The following is a 23,494-nucleotide window of genomic DNA, read 5'->3' as shown; positions in this document are numbered from 1 at the left end:
GACAGCTTGGTCTCATAAAAATGACATTCCCACACAAAAAGAAATATTTGTCTCAGATTGTGTTTTGCTCTTGACAAATTAATTTCTAATGAAGGAGGAGGTCAGGGTGGTGGACTGTACATAGCCTATGAAATATGTTTTAAGGCGAACAATGATGTTTTACTACAACCAAGCAGTTCAGTTATGGTAACGGTGTAGTGTTTCCCTGGAAATGCAATTTGAAAGCTGTGTTTGTGTGGGAATGTAATTTTGTAGGCAGTGCAATAACATAACAACACAAAAATGTCCTAAAAATGACTGATGCCATGAATTAAAAGATTGTTTTATTCTGCCTTAAAAAAAATCTAAGACATGCATACATTTTGTGAACATTTTGACAGTAATTAGCTCCTCTTTTAAAGGTTATTTACAAAATATTAAAATACAACATCATTGCATACTAGATACATGCATACAGATTAGCTTCACATTCTTTGGAAAAAGGAGTTACCTGAGTTTGATAGCGCGCACATACAGTATCTGTGCTAAATCTGAACAGCTATAGCCAATTAGCTTAGCTTGTTAAACAGACTGGTTGTTCCCTAAATGGTGATTTTACACATTTTCCCAGCCTCCATGCTAAGCTAAGCTATGCTGGTGTATATTTAATGCAAAAACATAAGACTGGAATCAATCTTCTCGTCTAATTCTTGGCACAAATAGGAATAAGCGCATGTCCCAAAAGGTCAACATCTGTACAACATATACTTATATGTGATACACAACACAAGAAGAAACTAATATCACAAATGCACACAAAGCAGGCATCAATTACTCTCTTCCACAAAATTACACATTTTTACAGAAAATGAAAAAGGCATAAGGAAGAACAAAAAAGGTGTAAGCATACAAACCACAATATGACAACTCATATTTTTATGGGTGTTAAGTATGTGTTCATAAATTCCTTCTTAAATATAAGTGAAAGCTATCTAAAAACTTAATTTTTTTCACTCATTTGTATTTTGGCAGAGATAGTGTCCACAGTGTCATCACTGCAGTCCTTCTGCCTGCAGCATTTTCTCTGGATGAATTTGTAGAGGGCGAACCCTGGGATGGAAAAACTGGGAAAGCCTGCCAGGACGAAGATCATAATGTAGATCCAGGAAGGATACGGACGCTTGTCGAGGGTGGGGAAGCTCTCCTACGGCCAGAAAATAAAAAATAAAATATGATATAAAATGTACACTAACTTACTGACTACTATGACACACACACACACACACACACACACACACACACACACACACACACACACACACACACACACATACACACAAATAATGTTAAGACAACACATCTAAAAAGCTCTTTAACTACAATAATGAGCACACTCACCGCCTCCTGGTCCCACACCAGATAGGTGAAAGGGCTGCTGAATTGGGTCACAAAGTAGAAAATCAAGATGATGACCATAATGAATGGACTGATGAACCTCCATGTCACCTGCCAGAAAACATTGGGCTTGTGGCCGATCATAAACTCAATGTCCTTGTTAAACCTGTTGAAAAGAAAAAGAGGGAGTATGTAATATCAGAGAGCGTCCATAAAAGACAACCTTGGACTTTTATTAGATACAGTAAATAAAGCAGCATGCGTGGCTTTTGTATGTGTTCAACGTGTAAAAGCTGCACAAATCTGTTACTTAAAAATTGAGTTGGTGATTTTATTCAGAAACACGTTCAATTCCTACTTGAAATCATACATACCGATAGCAATGAAGAGATAAAAATGTTCTGACATAAAAACAATATGAAAAAATGTGGGCATAACAAAACTGTAAAAACCCCGTCCAATCAAAAAACTCAGGCGAGAGAAAATAATTGGACGGCCTGCCTGTCTGTCAATGCTTATTTCTTGCTACATGATGTACAATCATGGGCATGTCAAGCAGCTGTCTCTGTCATATGCAAGTATCACAAAAGACTAAGGGTCTACAGCTACATGCAAGCAGCTCTGTGAAGATGGTTTTGGGCACAGAGGTGCTTCAAACTAAATGCTAATGTCAGCATGCTATCATACTCTCAATGGCAATGCTAACATGCTGATTAGTATGTTAGTGTGTTAACAAGAGATGCACCGACACTGACTCTGATATCTGGCTCGGGTATCGTTGACAATTGACTGATCTGGTATCGAATACCATTATTTAAAAAAATAACAATTCAGTAAATTCATAGGCCTATTTATGCGTTTATGAGTAATATTTCGTTTTTATACAGTTAGGAATGCAATCTTTAAATCATGCCTGGTGTTTCCAAACAAATAATGGTCCCATTATCTTCCACACAGTAAGGCATACATGTCATTGATAAGGCTAAACACCAGTATCGGATCACTACTCTGTATCAGCGGATACCCAAAGCCCGGGTATCAGTATCAGGACTGTAAAAGTCAGACTAAGATATCCCTAGTGTTTACATTAGCTAATTTGTACTAAATACAAAGCCACTAGTGTTGATATACTACATGTTAGACTCACCTATCTATGCCGTAGATGTACACAACAGCAATCATTTCACAAAATCCAATGATCAGAAGGGGGATAGAGCCAGCAAAGTTGTCAAAGAGAGCTAGCCAATAGTTTCCAGAACGCAGGGAAAAGATGAGCCCAACAGCGAAAGAGACTAAGCAAGTCAGACCTGGGGAAAAAACAATAACAGTGGTTAATATCTCTCGATCAAATGTTCCTATTCCAACATGAAAAAGTATTATATTTAATAGGAAAATCAGAAAATTACCACAGAAAACTTCTTTGGGCCAAGTTCGGGGCAGCAAATTGAGGTCCTGCAAAGGAACCACCACTCCTTCTACGTTCCCGAACATAGTGGACAGGCCGAGGCAGAAGAGCATGATGAAGAAGAGGACAGCCCACATAGGGGAAATGGGCATTTTGGTGATGGCCTCCGTGAACACAATGAAGGCTAGACCAGTTCCCTCCACACCCTGAAAGAGTGTACACCATTCATGTCAATCATTGGCGCCCTGCTAAATAACTTCAGTGAGATTTAAAAAGAGGTAAAATATGTCAAATGATCTACTGACCTGACTGAGGAAAACCTGCATGTCACACGTCTTTATTGGTAAGCCTTGAATGATATCTGGATTTGTCTGATTGAGGTGGGTCAAAACCTCGTTGTAGTTGCTTTCTGTGATGTTGTTTTCAGGATAGTTGAACGCATTCATCAGCGTCAAGATGTTGCTAAAAAAAGTTGAGTTGAGTCTTAATAAGTCCCAACGACTGTTTTTTTAAAGCTTTTTTTTCGTAATTCGAAACTCACTCTGCCGTGCAGTCGTCGTAGTTTTGCGTGGCCCTGAAGCCGATGATGGAGTAGATAACCGTTGCGGAGTACACTGAGGTGCAGCCATTGATGATGGAGATGACAACAGCATCCTGCTCACAGTTGTTGCTAAATACACAATTATGATCATGTGAGGAGAAATGTTCAAAGGAAGTCACATTGTATGACTGTGCATTTTAGGCAGTTACTCACTGAATAGAGTTGTAACTGGAGAAGGAAATGAGGCCGCCAAAGGCCACAGAGAAGGAGTAGAAAACTTGAGCACCTGCATCCAACCACGTCGCCGGATTCATTAACTCATTCACCTCAAGGAAAGAAAGTACGATTATATTACAACCTGAGCTAAGAATCCCATTATGACGACCCAGAGCCTGTTGCTTGGAGGTCTTACTGATTGAGTAACTGGGAGCACTTGGCCAGTCCTCCCTGCTTATTTATCCCTGCCTTCCCAGAGACCATTCCCTTCACCTGCGCCATGATGATGTTTGTTTAGCCTTTCCTCTGTTAGACACTGACAACATGCACCACACATTCTCCATTGCATTCATGCACCTTCATACACCACTGATGCTGACTTACACACCTCATTATTTCCATGTTTGCACATTTGTTTAATAAATGTTACTTTTGTTTAGTTGGTTGTGCATCTCCCACTTTTGTTGTGGCCGTTGAGCTGGCCGTAACACCCATGCTGATTGTTTCCCTTTGTCATACTCTTCAGAGCTGAGAGGAAGCACTCCTGCACACTCTGGACATTGTTAATAATTATTATGTGATAGTTCATGGTCATGGTTGTGTTTTATCTCAAATGTAATCATCCCGGAGACAAAATAAAACCAGTGATTGACTGTTCTGCGAGATCATAAAAGGTAACTGAATGGTACATTCAGGGGGGGGATTAGCTCGGGAGGTAGAGCGGGTTGGCTGGCAACAGCAAGATTGCCGGTTCGATCCCCGGCTCCTCCTAGCTGAGTGCCTGGTGTCCCTGAGCAAGACACCTCACCCTCATTGCTTCTGACCAGCTGGCTGTCACCCTGGTTGACTCCCCCCCCCGCGTGTGAATGTGTGTATGAATGGGTGAATGTCAGTCAGCACTGTAAAGTGCTTTGGATAAAAGCGCTATATAAATGAGGCCATTTAAAGTGATGAGTCAAAACGCAACATATTCCACTCCGTCAATGCTGGTATGAAAATTAAAAAATCACACCCAATACTATTGTTTTGTTTTCCGTTTTTTGTTCGATATCAGAAGTGTTGGTTGATTTATTACAACAATGCTTACATCTGGTATGAAGAGGAACTTGATCCCTGCTATAGATCCTTTCAGAGTCAGTCCTCTGATGAGGAAGATTGTGAGCACCACGTATGGCAGAGTGGAGGTGATGTACACAGCCTGAAAAGTAAAAACATAATCTCAATACTCTATATTTGACCAAACAAACATACTGTATATGCATGCAAGCAGGCATCACTCCCGCATCAGATGATCCAGATGCAATGTGACTCTCTGACCTTTCCGGTGGTCTCGATGCCCCGGATGCAACAGACGTAGAGCAAAGTCCAGGCAGCCAGCAGGGCTAGCACCATCCACCACTGTAGACCTCCAGACTCGTCGATAGCTGTCGAGGTGTTCAGAGTCTCTCTGTACCAGAAGTAGTCGACGGTGCTGCTCCGAGCACACTCGTCCACCAGACCTACAAAGGAAAAATTTCAAATAGCAACTTTAGTAAACTTGAAAAGAAAAAAAGGACTGGGTTGTCTGGATGTATGATGTATACCTGTCCCGTTAGCATTGAGGGGGCATTGGCTCCAAGGCAGAGGACTTTGAAATGAATTGAAGAGATACCACATGATCCAGGCCATGATGGTGTTGTAGTAAATGCCCACAAAACATGAGACAAGCATAGAAGCAATACCTGCAACAAAATGAAACAATTAGTCACTGGAATGTCAGCAAAGGTTTGTACAAAAAGGTGCAACCTTCTTGATAATGGATAACTTTGTCATGCAAAAACCACCATGCTGAGTTTTAATGTTTAACACGTTCACCGGCTTAGTTAAGTGAATACTGATATTTTCCAGTTATCACTAAACACACACTGAGGTAGATTTTTGATGTGATGATGGCACTAGGTGAAAAGTTAAAGGATCATTGTGATAAGTGAAAACTATTCCTCCTGTGGGGGCCATGGAAGTCTGTGCGAAAGTTCATGGGAATCCATCTAATAAAACCTCAAAAGTGAACCTCGTGGTGGTGATGGGAAGAGGAGAGTCAGCACGCTTCACCCTCCGGGGACCATGAATTCATTCAAAGTGGATTAACTGACCTACAGACTTTGGAGCAACACAACCACTTTTTTTTTACCCACCAAGCCCAGTCAGGTATGGATTGATTGATCGCCACACTCCCACGCTGCCCTTCCTCAGGCGCTGACCGATGGCAAACTCCAGGTGCAGCAGCGGGATTCCCTCCAGGACGAGCAGGATGAGGAATGGGATCATAAACGCTCCTAGAAGGACGACATTGGCGCAATGCGTTAACAGTGTGTGGAATGACTTAAATCGGCACTGCAGTCAGTAAATATTCAACAGTCGACTTCATTCACAAAAATGTTCCCATAAAAATACACACATAAAAAGCATTGTACACACTTTAAGACCTGCATTATACTGACTTTGAATTATGCTTGCGTATTCACTTCACACGTCGTTAAAGATTAATGAAGTAATAAAACAATTTTAATTTCCACTAGCTTCAATATGTACCAATGTGGTAGAGTATTATATTGGGATTCATTGATAGATGTTTAACTTTTAGAACTCAGTCAAAGAAACACATGCATTTCTATTATTTTCAAGCTCATTGGAGAGCAAGATTCACAAAATCAGATAGTGTGTATTACTAAAAAATATTGGATCTAGTCTATAAACATCTTATACTTAAATACAGTAAATTATATTTTATATTGTAGTTGTTGTAGTCTGGTATATTTATAGTATATTATAATATATTCTTTATATTGTGTATTTTATAGATCACTGTTTTAGATAACTGTGAATAAATTGAAACAATAAATAAAAAAAATGTAAACAATAATAATCTAAATTAGTCAAAAACTCAGGTTACCCACAATATTTGAGAAAATAGGCTCATTTTATAGTTTAAAACATTCAGTTTTAAGATCCCTTCAAATGTGTCAGTTAATGTGTTACACACTATGCTTGTAGATATTATTTATTGGGTTTAATATTGGCTAAAAGTAATTTTGGAAAATTTCTCCTCAGTTATTGAAAACTGGTTGAGAAGCATAGAGATTCCTCTAATAATTGAAACACTGCTCTTTTTCTGGCAGCTCAAACAGAGAAAATCTCAGCTTACCTCCTCCATGGCTTTGACACAAGTAAGGGAACCTCCAGACGTTGCCGAGTCCCACACAGAAGCCCACACAGGTGAGCAGATACTGGGCTTTGTTGTCCCATTTGGGCCGGTCTCCTGCCTCCTCCTTCTCCATCTTCTCCAGTTCCATGTGAGAAGAGATCCGGCTATCCAGTCCTGGGTTTGGCAGCTTGAGTTTCATGGTGGCTTACCTTCAAACTTCAGATTTCACCAGATGTGTATAACCAGTTGTTGCGTTTGCTACTTTCCTGGGAGCCGTCAAAGAGCTGGGTCCTTTGTGGAACAATCACCTCTGCATTCGGATTCTCCGTCGTCTCGCTCTCGCGCTCTCTGAGTGATTTGTCCCTACTGTCTATCCTGATAAGGGGCCGAGTAATTTACTGCGACCAATGACACCTGAACAGAAGTTATCAGCGCAGTCTGTGTTGCATTATGGAATGTCAGCAAGGTTTTGTGGGAAAAGGTGCAACCTTGGTCGTAATGGTTAATACATCACATGAAGCTCCGTCACCAACACTTCTCCCTGAAAGATGAGTTTAGTATTCATAAAGGTGTGAGTCAACTGGAGCATTGTATTGGCTGATTATTTACTATTGCCCTCCTCTCACAACCACAATGTTTTCTTGGTGGTTAACAAGCATATAAAAAAATTAATATATAATGAAACACTCTACAGTCAAAGAAGACACATTTTTCATTCATTGCTTATCTTAACTATCAGGCTACGCCTTTTCCAGTCCTTGAAAAATCTCAATGTTTTATTGTATTGTATCATTCTGTGCAGGAACAAGCTGTCCATGTTTGGATTTGGAATTCAAATGCTAAAAAAATGTTCATGTTTATTGTTTCAGTAGTAATTGTTACAAAGTAGAGGAAGGGAACTTTCAGTGCATATAGTGTGCATAGAAACCTTTTCAGTATTCTAGTATTCCCTCTAATATGGAAGCCCATTTAAAATAATTAGAAACCTTCTCAAAATATTGACTTAGTATCTAAAAATAATGAGAAACTTTATTAAAGTTTATGGAAATGAACTTCCATAATCTGATGCACTTATTAACCAAGAAGACGAGTGTGGGCATTTACAAAGTGGTCTGTAGTCTAATCTGTAGCAGCCACCAAAGGCTGTTTTAAGGATATCCATCTTGAGCAGGTTGCCAGTCAATCAAACATTCACATTCACACTTTAGGCCAATATAGAGTTTGGACTGTGGGAGGAAACCGGAGCACCCAGTGACAACCATACAGACATGCAAACTCCACAGAGAAGCTTTCAACCTTTAATGTGCTCAACTGTGACATATGTTTTATCAAAGTCCTGAACATATTTTATTTCATTTTTTTTGCAGTGTATCATGTGGCCTGAACACAAAATACCATTCTCAAAGAATATACTTTTTAAACTATATACTTTCATTAACACATTGTCACCACAAAAAAAAAAAATACTTAACCACACATCTGAAAATGAAATCACTTCAACAAACCACATTTGAACAAACATAGTAAACCCCACATGAAAAAGTCATCCTTACTGCACTGGCAATTTTTTTACTCATCAAATTTAAAAATGCCTATTCCTCACGCCTTAAACAGTTTAGCATGGGTCTCGTTTTATTGAGGTCACATCTGTCTAGTAACATGTCATGTTCTTGTCAATCTAGTGAGTGTCATACATGTTAACATTGGCAGATACGCTGTTGAGCTCATGTTTATTGATGGTTCTCTTGCAACAGCGTCTTTGGAAACATTTGTACAAAGCAAATCCTGGGATCACTAAACAAGGAATTCCAGCCAGAAGGAAGATGATAACGTAGACCCAGCTGCGATATTGTAATGTCTCCAACACTGGGAAGTTTTCCTGTGACATGATAAAAAGATATCAAAATTATACACATTTATTGAAAAATGTATTGGATGAATGTAGCTAACAGCAGTTGTAAAACATACATAGCTTGGATTCCAGGTGATGTATGTCAGTTTGGCACTGACTTGGCTGACAAAGTAAAACACGAAGATGACAAAGACAATCAGGGGGCTGACCACCGTCCATGCGGCCTGCCAGAGGATGTTGGGTTTGTGTCCAATCATGAACTCAATATCTTTGAGGAACCTGTCAAAGAAAGAAGATCTGACTCAGGACTTGATGAAAAACTTGATTGTATGAAACTGGATTTAAGAGACACGTATTCAAACACTGTTACTCCATTCCAGGGATTCATTATGGCAAAATGTGCTGAGCAAAGTCTTATCTTACCTATCGATTCCATACAGGTAGGCTACAGCCATCATCTCACAGAAGCCGATGATGAGCAGAGGAATGGGGCCTGCATAGCTGTCAAAGATTGCTACCCAGTAATTACCAGACCGCAGGGCAAAGATTAGTCCGATCAGGAAGGCTGAGAGGCAGACAATCCCTAAAAACCAAACAACACAGAATAACTCACTGTTGACATAGTAATTAACCTTCATTCCACTTTAGAATTGTATGTACTCTCAGCTGATTGGTTGGGGCTCTATCTTAAACGTCTTACTTGAAGCCCGTCAAGATGTATTTTCGTTTGATACGTGACCCCCGACTCATGATCTGAAGGCGTTGTGTGAAATCCAGGTGTGGTGCAAAGTAACCCACATGGGTCTTTAAGATAATTTACCTGTGAGCACCTCTTTAGGCCACTTCTTAGGGAAGATCTGTAGGTCTTGCAGGGGAACCACAACTCCCTCTACACTTCCAAACATGGTGGAAAACCCGAGACAGAAAAGCATGAGGAAAAAGAGGACGGCCCAGAGGGGAGAAGCAGGCATCTCTGTGATGGCCTTTGTGAACACAATAAAGGCCAGACCCGTTCCCTCCACTCCCTGGAATACAAGTGCACAATCAGCCGTCAACGCTCGAGAAAGGAATAAAAACATCACACTGCCTCCAAAACGTCATACTTCACTTAGAAAAGTCCTCAGGTTGCAGGTGCTGAGGTCCAGCCCCTGAATGACCTCCGATCCTGAGATTGTGCTGTTGAGATTTTGCAGCATTTCATCATAGTTGCTCTCTGTGACGGACCCCTCGGCCAGATTAAATGCATTCAGTAGCATCATGATGTTTCTGAAAGAGGACATTCATTTCATCATTACATTTCTTTTTACTTTTACTTTTGCCTTGATTAAATAGATTTAATGTGACATACTCATTAAGACAGGTATCAAACTGCTCTGTTGCCCGGAAGCCAATGATGGAGTAGATGACAGTGGCAGCATAAACAGAAGTACAGCCATTAATAATGGATATAATAATAGCATCTTGCTCACAATTGTTGCTGTAAGAAAAACAAAATATAGTTTTATTATACATTGTTTGTAAATCAAGTAAATGTTTTTTACATTTGAATATGAAATGTCAACCTCACAGCACTTGATTCAGTGATTGGATGCCACACACACCTGACATGTACTTACTGAACTGGGTTGTAGCTGGAGAATGAGATGAGACCTCCAGACGCCACGGAGAAGGAGTAGAACACTTGGGCTCCCGCATCCAACCACGTCGATGGGTTCATCAACTCATCTAGCTAGAAATCGATAATGTCATCTGAGTGATACATCTTCCTTGCTAATGGCAGGGAGGAATTAATTAAATGTCTCACATCTGGTGTGAAGAGGAACTTGATTCCATCGACAGATCCTTTCAGAGTCAGTCCTCTGATGAAGAAGATTGTGAGCACCAGGTATGGCAGAGTGGAGGTGATGTACACAGCCTGAGAGAAGAGAGAGCAATTTTAAAGACAAGAAAGAGAGAAAAAATATATATATATATTTTACAAGAATTTTTGTATTACACGTATGGTGTTCTTAGTAGTTTACTTTCTCAATAAAAAACAAGACCACATTTCCTAAAAACCTGTTGCAATCCAATTTAAAGTTTCTTATCTTAAGCACTTATCTGCTTTCTTGCCGAGAATGAGATCAGGAGATAAACGCGTGTTATGTACCGTGTTGGACTTTAGACTAGCTTAGGAAGTGGGTGAAAACAGCCTGATCACAAATAAGAAATTGAATAGTAAATAAAGCTATTTATAATTTAAGGCAAATTAATCTACTAAAACAAGAACAACTGGAAGTAAAATAGATACAAAAAATGAATTCCCTAAGGATAATGAGGTAAGCCTTTAGCATGTTATAGGTGCACAAAACTGGATTTTCACACTTAGTGAAATGTTGTTTGAGAAGACCCACAATAAAAAAAAAAAAGAAATCAGTCACAATCTTGTAGTTAAATAACACACTAACACACACACCTCACAGAGAGAACGGGCCACCCAATCTCAGATAAATATCAATCAGTATGCTATTTATCTCCAGTAATAAATCTAAGTGCAGAGCGATAAACAGCATCCAAGGTCTTCAGAATCGCAGTTGAAGCATGCAGGTATACAATTTCATCAAATACTGATAAGAAAGTTGCCTCGTCTTTCATGGTATTTAAAAGTTACACTTATATATAATTTATAATATTTGTACTGTTCTTAGCAGGTATAAAGAGATATTCATCAATAGTTTGGCTCTGGTGAAAAGCATTTTAGTTTTATCTTCAGTAAGAATGAATCTGTTATTGAGAGCAACTTGAAAATCAGTAAAGCAGCATGTAGATGTGATTTCACAGCAGAACGTGCAGCATTTTACAAAATAGAATAGTCAGCATGAAGATGCATAACAGCGTTACAGAAGAAGCAATATCAATTATATAACAGTGAACAGAGCCTATGTGAGAGGCTTTTTGCATTTTGCACAAATTCAACATTTCTAATAGCTACACAGTACCACGTGGTAACCAATTTATATGCAATATCTCCAAATTCAATACTTTAATTTGTATTTAACTTCAAATGCCTTCTAATTGTTGGCCTCCTCCCTCCAGCCTATAAGCCAGGCTAGACATGTTCTGACTCCATGTGTGCAGAGACAACCCAAATAAGCATTCGAACTTGGTGTTCGCACAGCTGCCACATTATGCAACATTGATGCCATAGATGCCCTACCTTGCCTGTTGTCTCAATCCCTCTGATGCAGCAGATATAGAGCATACTCCAAGCAGCAGCTAAACACAGCACCATCCACCACTGCAGACCTCCAGACTCCTCTAAAGTCTCTGAGATGTTCAATGTCTCTCTGTACCAGAAGTAGTCCACTGTAGAGCTACGTTTGCATTCTGACACTAGATCTGCAGAAGGGAGGAGACATTTTTTTGATAGATCATGAATTAATAAAACTGAACCTGAACATTACGTTTTTTTTTTTAATATGGTCTGGACATGCCTGTGAGATTTTCATTGAGAGGACATTGGCTCCATGGCAGTGGACTCTGGAAAGAGTTGGAGAAGTACCAAATCACCCAGGCTATGATTGTGTTGTAGTAAATGCCCATCGAGAATGAGACAATCATGGCCGCAATACCTGTAACAGAAGGTAAGGAAAAACAACAGTTTTACACTCAGTGTTCCACGATTCAACGAGGCGGGATGACGAGGAGCAGGGGAGACGAAGGGATTGGATGGAGGGTACGAGCCAATGGGAGCCTTCCGGAGCAATGGCTCCCATTGGTCAATTTCTATGCAGGCCAACGGCTGATAGACTGAATGGATTTTCTTTTCTTCCAAATTGTAGACCATAGCTTTAATTGACTTCCATAGTAGTGTAAAGTGGACAAGGATTTGAAATAAAGTGTATCGAACCAAAAAAACACTTAAAGCAAGACATTCATATTGGACTAAAAATCACCCACCAACTCCAGTCAAGTAGGGGTTGATTGAAGCCCAAACTCCTACGCTGCCCTTTCTAAGGCGTTGGCCGATGGCGAACTCCAGATACAACAGTGGGATCCCCTCCAGAACAACCAGGATAAGAAAAGGGATCATAAAGGCACCTGGGGACACACCAATGTAAACTTAGATTACTGGAGACATAAACAAAATGATATACCTTTTTTACTGTAGCCACGTGTGGTTAGATATTCTTTCACCTCATATTCATTCACATTTCAAAATGTCAACGTCACGTGAAACCATTAGAGGGAACAATTACACGTAGAGTGTAATGGCAACAAAAACCAAAAGGGATCAACATCGGCTTTCATTGTCAGCCTTATAATGCAAGTTGAAGCTGGTGGAGATGGCTTAAGGCTGAAAGATCATCTGCTATCAGGAACATTTTAGATAGGCAGCTGATATGAAAAGAGCTGAATCAGACATCAAATTATGATCCTTGAAAGATGAATAATCAGTTTAATTTATTGAGGTAGAGCTGTTCCATTTTGACATTCTGGCTTCTGGGTTATTAAATTAAACTATGGATTGAAGCTTTAATACGAGCTAAATGTTAACCCTGTGTGATTAAGGAGCAGATTTTCCTAAACAACTGTGCTAATGGCACAGGGATAGTTGGGAAATTGCATTTCCACTTCTGAAATGCTTTCCGCTTATCTCAGCACTGCCTTTCGGGTTCGCTGCAAGTTCAAGATAAAAAAAAAAGGATCTTTCCCCTCAGGTAGCCCAAAGTAAGGCTACATAACTTCTGCATGTTAGCTATTTTGTTATCTTTAGCCTATTTTGTCTCAATTATGGCATGTAACAACTACAAATCTGCTTTGTAAGCTTCACCCTCATATGTATTCAATTGTAGATTAAATTGTCAATAAACAATTACTATAGTTTGCCTGATAATAACATTCTGAGCTTTGAGTCTTTGTTGCACTATTTGCCTGCTCAGCTGTGGTGGGCCTAATGCTACTCATGCTAATAGACCAGTAGAGATGCATTTAGAAGAACAGTGGGAGGAAACGGAGTCAGTGTTGTCTTGACTATTGTCATGACATTTGATTTAGCACAGAGATGCATGTCCTCCACAGGATGAACTCACTTTTCAACTAGCACCATCATCGGGTCAACAGTTCAATGTGTTTATGACCCATGCTAGCAAAACTAACAACATTCCCATTAACCTTTAAAAAGCTTGTACACCTGAGTCCAAGCAGCCGACAGAGCTGCCAGCTGTAGAGTCTATGTATATGAATATAGTGTTTGCTAACTATGGTGACAGTGATATCTGAGCACCTACCAGGCAACAGCTCAGAACATAACCTTGTTTATGTTTACATGTAATCATGCCCCTCACAGCGTGGGAGTAAGTTAAGTAATCAGGTTCCTGTTAATCAGTGTTTCGTCACAGCTGATGTATTTAAAAGTCTAAGCTGCAAAATAAAAATGTAGTGTCCTTCGAAGCATCAGCAATTCTTTGCTGTAAAATGGACAGCCCAGCATTCATTGACCTCTCAGAGTTAACATTTAACCAGCTTATGTGCAGATATTAGGCTCAGGATGATGCACCGTGGTTTCATAGTGCCACTATATTGATGGTTTAGACCTGTGTGTTAATATATATAAAAACATGGTTTTATAGTTTCTATCCAACCAAATGAATTATGAACACATGTAATGATAAGACAAACAAACCATTATAATTTGTCAGACAAAATGTAAAAGTATCTGAATCATTACATTAATTAATTAAAAAAAAAATTCTTCAATTTTACACCTAGTTAAAATGTCATGTGGAACCACAGTTTCCACTACGGGAACTAGTTCATGTGTAGTCCGACAGATAAGAAGAGCTTACCTCCTCCATGGCTTTGACACAAGTAAGGGAACCTCCAGACGTTGCCAAGTCCCACACAGAAGCCCACACAGGTGAGCAGATACTGGGCTTTGTTGTCCCATTTGAGCCGGTCCCCTGCCTCCTCCTTCTCCAACCTCTCCAGGTCCTCATGAGAGGGGATCCTGTCCTCAAGTCCAGGGTTTGGAAGAACCAGTCTCATGGTGTCTGAACAAAGTCTATGGATTCAAAATGTCAGACAGGCTTCCTCAGTAGGAGCTGGGAGATTGTCAGTTAGTGCCCGTGCTCTCTTATGGTCAGCAGCACTGTGTGTGACATGGCTTTACATTAATCTGTCCATCTCATCTATCTTCTTGAAGGCACAGGGGTGGTGCATCATAAATTATCCCTGCCAATCAGAATAGCATGTGTATGTGTGAACAGATTCTTCTGATGTCTTCATTTATTAACCACCATCTGATATGCTTTTATATGTCGGCAAGATATGAACTCCATATAGTATTTACAGGAAACGACTGTCAAATACTCAAAATCATAGTTTCCTTTGTAATAAAAATGTACCAGACCTTAACTACAATATGCATATTCTTCAGTTTAACTGATATTTGAAGCATTTAATTACTTTTAAATCCCACCTGAAGGTAATTGTCCATTAATAACTGTTATTAAATACCACATTTAGAAGTCTCAAGCACAGCTATGATGTCACTTTTTTTGTAGTGTGTTACAAGGGACAGAGAATGATAATTATTCAGTTTTGTTAACTTGTTATTTTGTTGCAATACCCAATAACGTCAGTAGGTGTCCAGGAACTAGAATTACTAGAAATAAGATTTCACTTATATACTGAATTTACTTAAATATGTGTGTTTACTTTACATGTTAACACTTGTTAACACCTGTTTACAGCTTAAAATTGTACATAACACATGAGAGTTAATGTTTTTAAATATTGTTATTGTTGGCAAAAATATATGTCTGCTCATTTATCCTGTTTTTTTTTATCTGAAAATTGTTGCATTTCTGGAACATCAAGATGACAGAAATAGAATAATTAGCTTTCACAGTGGACCACATGAAAAAGTAAAGTTAAGCAGACTCATCTTGTTGTCAGTTGGGTGTGGAGCATAAAAAGGCGTGCATCAGGGTCTTGATCTTGTTGATCATGATGGCATCAGTAGGGCAAAGATAAACCAAGTCAAAGTGCATGTGTTCATTTCACAGATGAAACATAACATTTCACAAAAAAAAAAAAAAACTGTAAAATAATACAATAGAGAACTTAACAGAACTACACCTGTGTAGCTTTACCTGCTGTCAGGTAAGGGGGAAGGGGAAGGTGCTTCCCATGGCTGCTGACTTATATAAAACCAAAACGTAATGTTTTTAATATACTAACTCAACCATATGACTCAGCATTTGGCCAATTAAAAGCACATTGATTTATTTGAGTTGGTGATCCATGGTCGGGAATAGATTTATGTGGTTGGGATTAACATGGCGGAGGAACAGATAAGAAAACGTAACGTGAGCGTTTGTGAAGACACCTTTGTACTTTGTACTTCACTTAACAAACAGTCATTAACTTAAGATGCACATTATTGTAATGGGGAGTGGATGACGTGTTTTCTCGAGCTTTATCTGGCTGTGAGTAGTTAAAGAGGAAGTTCTCTGCCCTCCAGTGGTAACAAACAGGTGATCTTTACTCGATTACACAGGTGATGTTTACATGTGACCAGCAAAGGGCCTATAGTAAAAGTTAGCCTGCATTCCCTTTGGGGAATGGATGACCCACTCTACCAGCCAAAGTCTCCCAGTATAAGGTACAACACAGCGGAGTAAAGCTACATTTAAATAGCTCTCCCTCTTCTCATGTTTCCATCTGCTATAAATGAACCAGTGTGTTGAGGTAACGAGACTTCAACTTCAGAATCCTAGCAACACCATTAACAAATTACAGCTGCATCCAAACAAATGTTCCCCTAAGTGCCTGTAGTCACTTTACTATGCCATTACTGCACAATTGCATTGCTAGGCAACAGCTTGGGTCCATGTTTACTTACTGCCAGCTGCAACAGGAAATGAACTGGGACACATTTGGGATGTTTACATCTGTGAAATGGTCAACAGTGGTTACATATTACAGTATTCAACAATTAGTTTAACATGCTGTTAAAAAAAGGGCAATTCTCGGCATGAGTTTGTAGAATTGGTGGTTCAGATAGAAAAAGCGTATTACCTGCATTTAAACGTTGGAGCCACAAGAGGTCGCCATTGATCAATATTGCACTTTAACTTGCAGCAAATCTGAATTTTCTGATGTGAACTCATAGTAGTGAGTTTACACCAATCCTTTAAGTATTTTTCCCTCCTAACATATTGACCACTTGATTCGAGTGACTTGAAAATAGTTTATGACTGTATGGTATATCAAGCTTAAGCTTTTTAAAATGTTCTCTAATGTCAGGGTTATTGTGCACATTATAGTCTACATGCCCAAAGTCTTCTAAATACATAAGTGCAGTTCACTTTCATATAGGATGCCAGTGGTAAAGTGAACCGGGGGCAATGGTTAGGGGAGGGGGAGGAGGGCGAGATGAGACATAGGGGAAAATAGAAATTGGGGGAAGGGGGGTGTGGGGTGGATTTACTGGGACTCAGACAGACAGCAGACCGGCTGTCCCAAGCTGCGCTGATCCTTCACTCTCCGGCAGGCAGCAAGCTGGAGTCCGCCTGCCGCCGCCTCCCCTCTACCACCGGCCACCTGCCTCTCCGAGAATAACGCACAGCTCAGGGCGAGTACGGCCACAGCCAGGAGACACTGACCGGTTCCTTGTGCAACCTTGTCGGCTTTCTAGTCCCCCCTTCTCCCGCCCCCCAGGACACAGGAGCGCAGTTGGCGACCCGGTTTGTTGTCGTTGCCAGGAGAGGAGCCGCAGCTGACGCAGCGCTCGTTGAAGCGAGCTGCCCTCCTCTCAGAGGAGACACTTGCATGGATGCACCATGGCCACGTTTGTCTGCAGGGTTCAGTTTTTAGACGACACCGATCCGTTCAACAGCACGAATTTCCCAGAACCGACGAGACCCCCGCTGTACACCTTCAGGGAGGACATCCCCCTCATCAACCAGATAGCGGGCATCCACCGGCTCCTGAAGGCTCCGCACAAGGTAGGACGACCACTTCACTTGTGTCATATATTAGTGGTTTGATGGGAATATAGTCCATTCAAAAAATCTAATATGAAATAATATAATATTAATTATAATATGTGTCACGCTTAGATTCACGCATTCTTATGAAATAGGGCTATGAGGTTGTTTTGACTGCTTTTTATATACTTTAAGCCAACTGCAAATAAACTTCCATTGCCCACCATTCAGAGGCTATTTTGAGAAAGCCCAACCGATTGGCTCTCCAGCCGAGGACTGAAACAAGTTTGCAAAAGTTTCCCTTAAAGCCCACAGCAGTATTATCCCATGCAGGCGTACATTTGCTCTCCTGAAGTGCCACCGAGAAAGATGCTGGATCCCCAACCAGCTCCGAGAAACCTAAAAGTTTAACCTTTGACCTCTAGGTTGACAATACTAAAAACATCCTCAAAGAGAATATTATTTTTTTCACATTTCTGAATGTGGTTTGCACTCACAGTCACAGTGACAGGTGTGGCTTCAGTGCAACCAGATACATGTGACAGTCAGCGAAAGCTCCGGTTCCCAGAGAAAAGCCTGAATCACAGATGATCAAATTTAGAGACGAGGGTCGGATTACGGCCGTGTGATAAAGAGGAAGTGTCTGTGTACCATTCTTAGTGCATTTCAGTGTAACAAACCATGAAACCCAGAGACTAAAAAGAGCAGCAACACATTTCTTACTGGAGAGGCTGGGCGACACAAACTCACACCGTGATTTTATTTCTTCATTTGTAAATAGACGTGATATAATTCAAGCTGACTGGGTATGAAAACGTTTGATACAGAGAGAAGGAGCGAGTTGCGACGCGGCTGGCACTCAGTCCTGATGGCAAACCATCGTTCAACAGCGGAGAGGTTTTCCAGACCAAATAGATCTTTTGCTGCCCCATCCTTAAAAGCCACAAAACAAATGAAAAATGGCCCACAGCACAGAAAAGCTTATGATTACAACCTAGATGCAGACAGATGGCACAGCCTGCGTTTCATGTTTGCAATTTTGTTCACATCAGAAGGAAGACTGTGCGCAATGGCAACTGGATATTGGTCTTAGATTATAGGGATGAAACTGAACTGTGAAATTTGCCAGTCAGACTGTCCAGGATCTAAACGTTGGGTGTTGAATGTTATCGTACGATTGGAAATTGCCAAAGCTAGCAAGAGTTTTGACAATTTCCTGAGCTATTGCTTAGTTTCATTGTTAAAGCAGACATTTCTGTCTTTGTGTCTTAACCTTCTGTGCTCTTCTCTGTGAAAAGCCTACTGTATTATTATGCTGTGATGGCGGAGCTCTGTGTATGGCTGGCTGGGCTGCATGTAAAGTATAGGTCACTTGTCCCAGAATTCCTGTGGCCGGCGCCTGGATCCCTGTGACACTTTTTTTTCTCCTCACTTTGGCTGCCGCGGTTTTCCTGACCTCTTCCTCCATCTACTCTTCCACCTCTCCGACCATGCACCAGTTTGCAGACTCAAACACACATAAACACACTCACAGAGGTTGGGCTAACTTGCCACGGCTAAATACGTGTATCACCGGTTTGTGTGCACCATTTCACCCAAACGCCTTTTTGACTCTCACAGAAGATGTTAAAGATGTTCAAATGTAAAGATCAGTGAGTTAAATCAAAATCTCCTATTCCCCTTAAAAACTAACAACGCCTGGAATTAACAGCTCAACGTTTCATTTCCAAAGGGTTCCCATTAAAGCAACACTGGGAAATTTACAGCTGTGTCGAACACACCCTCCTCCACACTCTTCAAAGACTCTAATCCACCGTGGCTCTTATTTTGACACAAAAAAAGGTCTTGAAATCTCATCGTTTAAGTTATGTAAGGTTATTGCTAAGTGTCGACCCACAGTGATCGCCAGCAGGTCTGGTGTTGTTTTAACGTGGAAGTAATCACTGCCCCCTACCCCCTCTGCTTTGCTCTGCTGCGAGACTTTGATTAAATGAGTGTAAAGTATACTAGCCACTAAGTGTTTCCCTGGCCCGGCCCGCAGTCTTGAGTGTGAAGAGCTTGCGGTTCCTCTCTGCCGGCTCAGTCCAGCATGATGGGTTCTCTTATGTCATTACTGCTATTACCCAAGAGAAGTGTTTTAAGAAGGAGACACCGATCCGAGGGTTAGCTGTTAGCGTATTGTCTTACCGAGGGGGCCGGGGCTTCTTGTAGTCCGTGCAGCGTTAGTATGATTGAGTAATGTGTGTAGATAAAGCAGAGCAGCAAAGGAAAGCAGGGAGCTGGAGGTGGTGGTGGGGGGACTCTGTCTTGGAGCGTGAGTTGGAGACATAAACAAATCCTCATTCAAGGACAACACATGCTGTCATGTATTAGTAGAATATTTTAGAAATGCTGAATAATGGCAGCGGATTGGACAAAAAATGCTTTTGTTCTACAGAAAAGTAGGGAAGTGGGACAGAGCATCATTAACCCGTGATTAATCCCACTGTCTGTACAGCCCCCCCCCCCCCCCCCCCCCCCAAAAAAAAAACCCTATTAGTCAAACCTAGTTAATATTAGAGGTGCCAAGCTAGGCAATGTTGGCTTCATTGTTGGACAGTTGGTCCAAATATCTCATCAACTATTGGATGGGTTTGCAAAACATTTTGGATTAACATTAAATTCCTCCTGGATCGACTACAACTTTGATTAAACTAGAACAACAACCAAAGTCAGAATGAGTCATTTGCTTATGGCACACGTGTGATTTACTTTCCTGAGCTTGGGTTTGTTTACAGCCGGGGTACCCAACACGATGCCCACGACTGCCTGCTGGCCCCGGGGAACCCATGAGTCGCACATTGGAAAAATACCTCCAGTCACCGGTAGAGTCAGTCAACGCATATTTTTTTCGTCACTGGCACGTTTTACAAAGCTGTCCTATCACATAGGAGGATGGGCGGGACAAACATAACTCCACATTGTGGCGATGTATTTTCTTCCGCGGTATCATAGCAACCAGATGCAACCTGAAGCTCTGAATTGGGCGTTTTCAGAAAAAACTTCTTGGTGGACACACAACTTTGCTTAAAAATGTGACAAAGAACAAAGATATGGTATGACTTTAAATGCTTAAACTGATTAATTGTTGAGATTAACAGACAAATTATTAAAGCTATATGTTTAAATATATATTACTGTTTTCCTAAAGCATTACTAACAATGGTTGTAAAACAATCATTAACAGTAATCAGTGAACAGTGACAGTTAGCTGGGTTAGGGTGAGGTCTAGCCTATTAAATGCATCTTATTAAAGATAAACAGAGCAAATGTATCATTCGGGAAGATGATATTCAAAAAAGTAGCCCTCCATGTTATTGTAAAACAAAGTTCATTACAACATGGATGACAGTCAGCCCCCCTTGGTAAGTCCCAGCCCCTGCAGACACACCCACCCCTGAGCTCCTGTGTGCATGCAGCCTCAGTGCAGAGTAAATATAGCAAGGTTATATTTATGCTGTGAGTCCATCCGACAGACCGTCTCCCCGTTTCCCAGTGACAAGGAGAGACAGACGGGGAGCAGCAGCAGGTCTTGTGATTCTGGTCTCTGCTGGTCTCTGGGAGTGCCGTCATGCAGCTCGACCAGACAGTCAGGGGGGCGCTTGGCAGAACACCAGAGGCTAGGTTCGGCCTACCAATACTATGCAGGCGCTAAATGCTAACTCATACATCAGCAGCTTTAACGATGAGTTGCAAAGCTCAAAGCTTATTGTAACAATAACGCCATCGTGTATGTTGCGTTTTATGAGTCGTAGCTGCTGCTTGCACCTGCTATCAACTTGGGACTGTACCCATAAACATCAATGCCAGGGGCGTGCAGATACATTACTGTGCACCTGGTCTCGGACTCAGCAGGGTTTCTCATTACACAGAGTGTAGCGGGTCAGTTCTGACGTCGGCCGCTCTGTGTGCTACCATGGCGCAAGACCGGTCCGTTGTTGAGAAAAACAGAATCCGTCACGTGCATTAATGTGCACATGTAAAATATATATGTGGGAAGACACAAACATACACAGACACGTAAATGTGCTGTAACTTCATATGCCATATATTTAAGCGTCACCTTTCTTCTCACATTTGGTATTTAAATGCACTAAAACCTTTTTTTCTCTCCGTGTTCTCCTCTGGTTTGGGTTTCATGTTCTGAAGCTTTATTTGTACGTCTCCCCCAGTTAATTCCCTTAACAGCTTTGTAATGCTGAAAGCATATGACCCTCTCACTTTTTCTCACTCGACTCGTGTTGAAATCCTTGCCCCGTAAACTGGCTTCATTTTACGGGCTCAGATTGTTTAAAAAAAAGGGTGTGAAACACGCGCAGCGACGTAGTAAAGAGTACTAACAAAGAATAGTGGGCCCAGAGGCCGGTGTCATTCCTGTGGGCACGGCATGGCCAGGGAAAGTTCACATGCCAACCAGTATGTGTTAGTGCCCAATCATATTTTCCATCCATATAGGTTGTTAAGGCCTAGGGTAGCCGAAATAATGAGGGCAAAACCAAAAGATTGATTTAAAGAGATTAAAGTCACTAGTCTGTGTGAGCTCCAAGTCAGCAAAGACTCGGTCAGTGATCAGGAGTCACAGGAGCAGCTCCTCATATGCACGGCTACACCTGCATGCCAGTGTAGCCAATTAGTTGTTAATCGGCACCCCCACCTATGAGCACGCCTGAACCTGAACCTATCTGGGGAGCAGACACAGAGGAGAGGTAGCCCTTGTTCAACACAGTTGAATATTTTAGTTCATAGCCCATATCATTCGTTGAGATGAATTTGTATAATTTGTATTCCAAAGATTGTTTCATTCTTTTCCATAGCTTGATGACTGTACGCTGCAGCTCTCCCACAATGGCACCTATCTGGATCTGGAGTCCTCTCTGGCAGAACAGAAGGACGAGCTGGAGGGCTTTCAGCAGGACGACGCAGGGTGAGGAGGATTCACGTTTACACACACACACACACACACACACACACACACACACACACACACACACACACACACACACACACACACACACCTATATCTTTGCTGAGTTTCTCCATTCTTATAAAATGGGAGGAATCACAAGCTGCTGGATATGGATTTCTTGGAAGCACCAGTTTGTGGAAAGTATGACGCGCTCTGGAAAGCAGGACAGATGTGCCCTGCCTTCCACAGCCACAGCTCCCTCACTGTGTTTTTACAATAATTGAGATTCTGATCTTCTTCGCGACACAATTTCACAGTTCACAAACCTGTCAACTCGACCAAACAGCATGATCACTTTGTGTCGGCACTGTCACATAGTATTACGTACATACAAGTATTCTTTAGCCTCTCATGTCTCCCAGCAGCAGCGCTGGTCTTGAGTTTAACAAGAGAAATGGAAAAAGGAAATCTGCTGCTGGGCCTCATGATTCCCCCCCAGAAAGCTGTACTGTATAGGAGTGAAGATCCTGGCACAGCTTGTCTTGTGATCAATATAGTAGATTGTGGGTTCAACAATAGCTACGCACAAATAGTGTAGTTGTACTTTGTGTGAAATAGCCCCTCAATGTTTGAAATTTGGATGATGACCATCAATTCAAAAACGCTTGCCATTCATTTAAGGAGAGCTGTTTGAGTGCGGCGGTTTCCATGTGGACGTTTATTTGTTTGTCAAAGTGTTTCTTATTTAAGCCACGGGGCTGATGATGGACAGGCGTATAAAGGCCTGTGTGTGTGTGTGTTTCTGAAGTGGTCTGGCTCTTGGAGAACTGGTTGGATTGGACAGGCCTGTCTGTCAACCAACCAAGGTCACACAGTTCTTCTGACAAGATTGAGGAGGGATGCTTCCGACTAAACCTGTCCTCTCTCTCTGTCGGAAGAACACTTTATATAATGCCAAACATTAATAAACTAATTGTACTCAACATCTCAGCCTCATCAATC

General features: G+C 41.2%; 3 protein-coding genes across 7 annotated transcripts in view; 1 reads left to right on the top strand and 2 right to left on the bottom strand.

Moving 5' to 3' along the window:
- Nucleotides 1–416: 416 nt before the first annotated feature.
- On the bottom strand, nt 417–6,956 carry LOC311028308 (sodium-dependent neutral amino acid transporter B(0)AT1-like). Its single transcript, XM_084032776.1, has 12 exons — nt 6,721–6,956; nt 5,711–5,851; nt 5,120–5,257; nt 4,854–5,035; nt 4,624–4,734; nt 3,534–3,646; nt 3,321–3,449; nt 3,085–3,241; nt 2,781–2,985; nt 2,522–2,681; nt 1,378–1,540; nt 417–1,183 (listed from the first exon to the last, which is right to left on the bottom strand). Exons 1-12 carry the CDS (start codon nt 6,917–6,919, stop codon nt 980–982), a joined length of 1,902 nt encoding a protein of 633 aa, XP_083888902.1. The 5' UTR covers nt 6,920–6,956; the 3' UTR covers nt 417–979.
- Nucleotides 6,957–8,313: 1,357 nt separating this feature from the next.
- Nucleotides 8,314–15,119, bottom strand: LOC311028307 (sodium-dependent neutral amino acid transporter B(0)AT1-like). Its single transcript, XM_084032775.1, has 12 exons — nt 14,401–15,119; nt 12,512–12,652; nt 12,046–12,183; nt 11,769–11,950; nt 10,377–10,487; nt 10,189–10,301; nt 9,921–10,049; nt 9,676–9,838; nt 9,393–9,597; nt 8,996–9,155; nt 8,689–8,851; nt 8,314–8,599 (listed from the first exon to the last, which is right to left on the bottom strand). Exons 1-12 carry the CDS (start codon nt 14,597–14,599, stop codon nt 8,399–8,401), a joined length of 1,905 nt encoding a protein of 634 aa, XP_083888901.1. The 5' UTR covers nt 14,600–15,119; the 3' UTR covers nt 8,314–8,398.
- Nucleotides 15,120–17,039: 1,920 nt separating this feature from the next.
- fhod3a (formin homology 2 domain containing 3a) overlaps nt 17,040–23,494 on the top strand; it is a 44,809-nt gene continuing 38,354 nt past the window's right edge. For 4 of the 5 annotated variants that reach the window (XM_084032360.1, XM_084032359.1, XM_084032358.1 and 1 more), the window contains exons 1-2: nt 17,040–17,565; nt 22,401–22,510. In XM_084032360.1, coding sequence (XP_083888486.1) covers nt 17,401–17,565; nt 22,401–22,510 — 275 coding nt within the window. In that variant the 5' untranslated portion in view covers nt 17,040–17,400. The remainder of the gene's footprint in view (nt 17,566–22,400; nt 22,511–23,494) is intronic. The other variant, XM_084032361.1, reaches the window with a different exon arrangement.

Source organism: Eutrigla gurnardus (genome assembly GCF_963514095.1).
Source record: "Eutrigla gurnardus genome assembly, chromosome: 17".
Classification (NCBI taxonomy): domain Eukaryota; kingdom Metazoa; phylum Chordata; class Actinopteri; order Perciformes; family Triglidae; genus Eutrigla; species Eutrigla gurnardus.
Note: the sequence above shows the minus strand (reverse complement) of the source record. Positions and strands in the feature narration are given on the sequence as shown.

Coding starts and splice junctions, on each gene's coding strand:
- LOC311028308 (XM_084032776.1), bottom strand. CDS start 6,919: ATGAAACTCAAGCTGCCAAACCCAGGACTGGATAGCCGGATCTCTTCT. Junction 5,036..5,119: donor CCTCAATGCTAACGGGACAG/GTATACATCATA, acceptor TTTCCTTTGTAG/GTCTGGTGGACGAGTGTGCT. Junction 3,450..3,533: donor TCCAGTTACAACTCTATTCA/GTGAGTAACTGC, acceptor TTGTGTATTTAG/CAACAACTGTGAGCAGGATG.
- LOC311028307 (XM_084032775.1), bottom strand. CDS start 14,599: ATGAGACTGGTTCTTCCAAACCCTGGACTTGAGGACAGGATCCCCTCT. Junction 12,653..14,400: donor GTGTCAAAGCCATGGAGGAG/GTAAGCTCTTCT, acceptor GTGTGTCCCCAG/GTGCCTTTATGATCCCTTTT. Junction 9,156..9,392: donor GCCTAAAGAGGTGCTCACAG/GTAAATTATCTT, acceptor TTTGGTTTTTAG/GGATTGTCTGCCTCTCAGCC.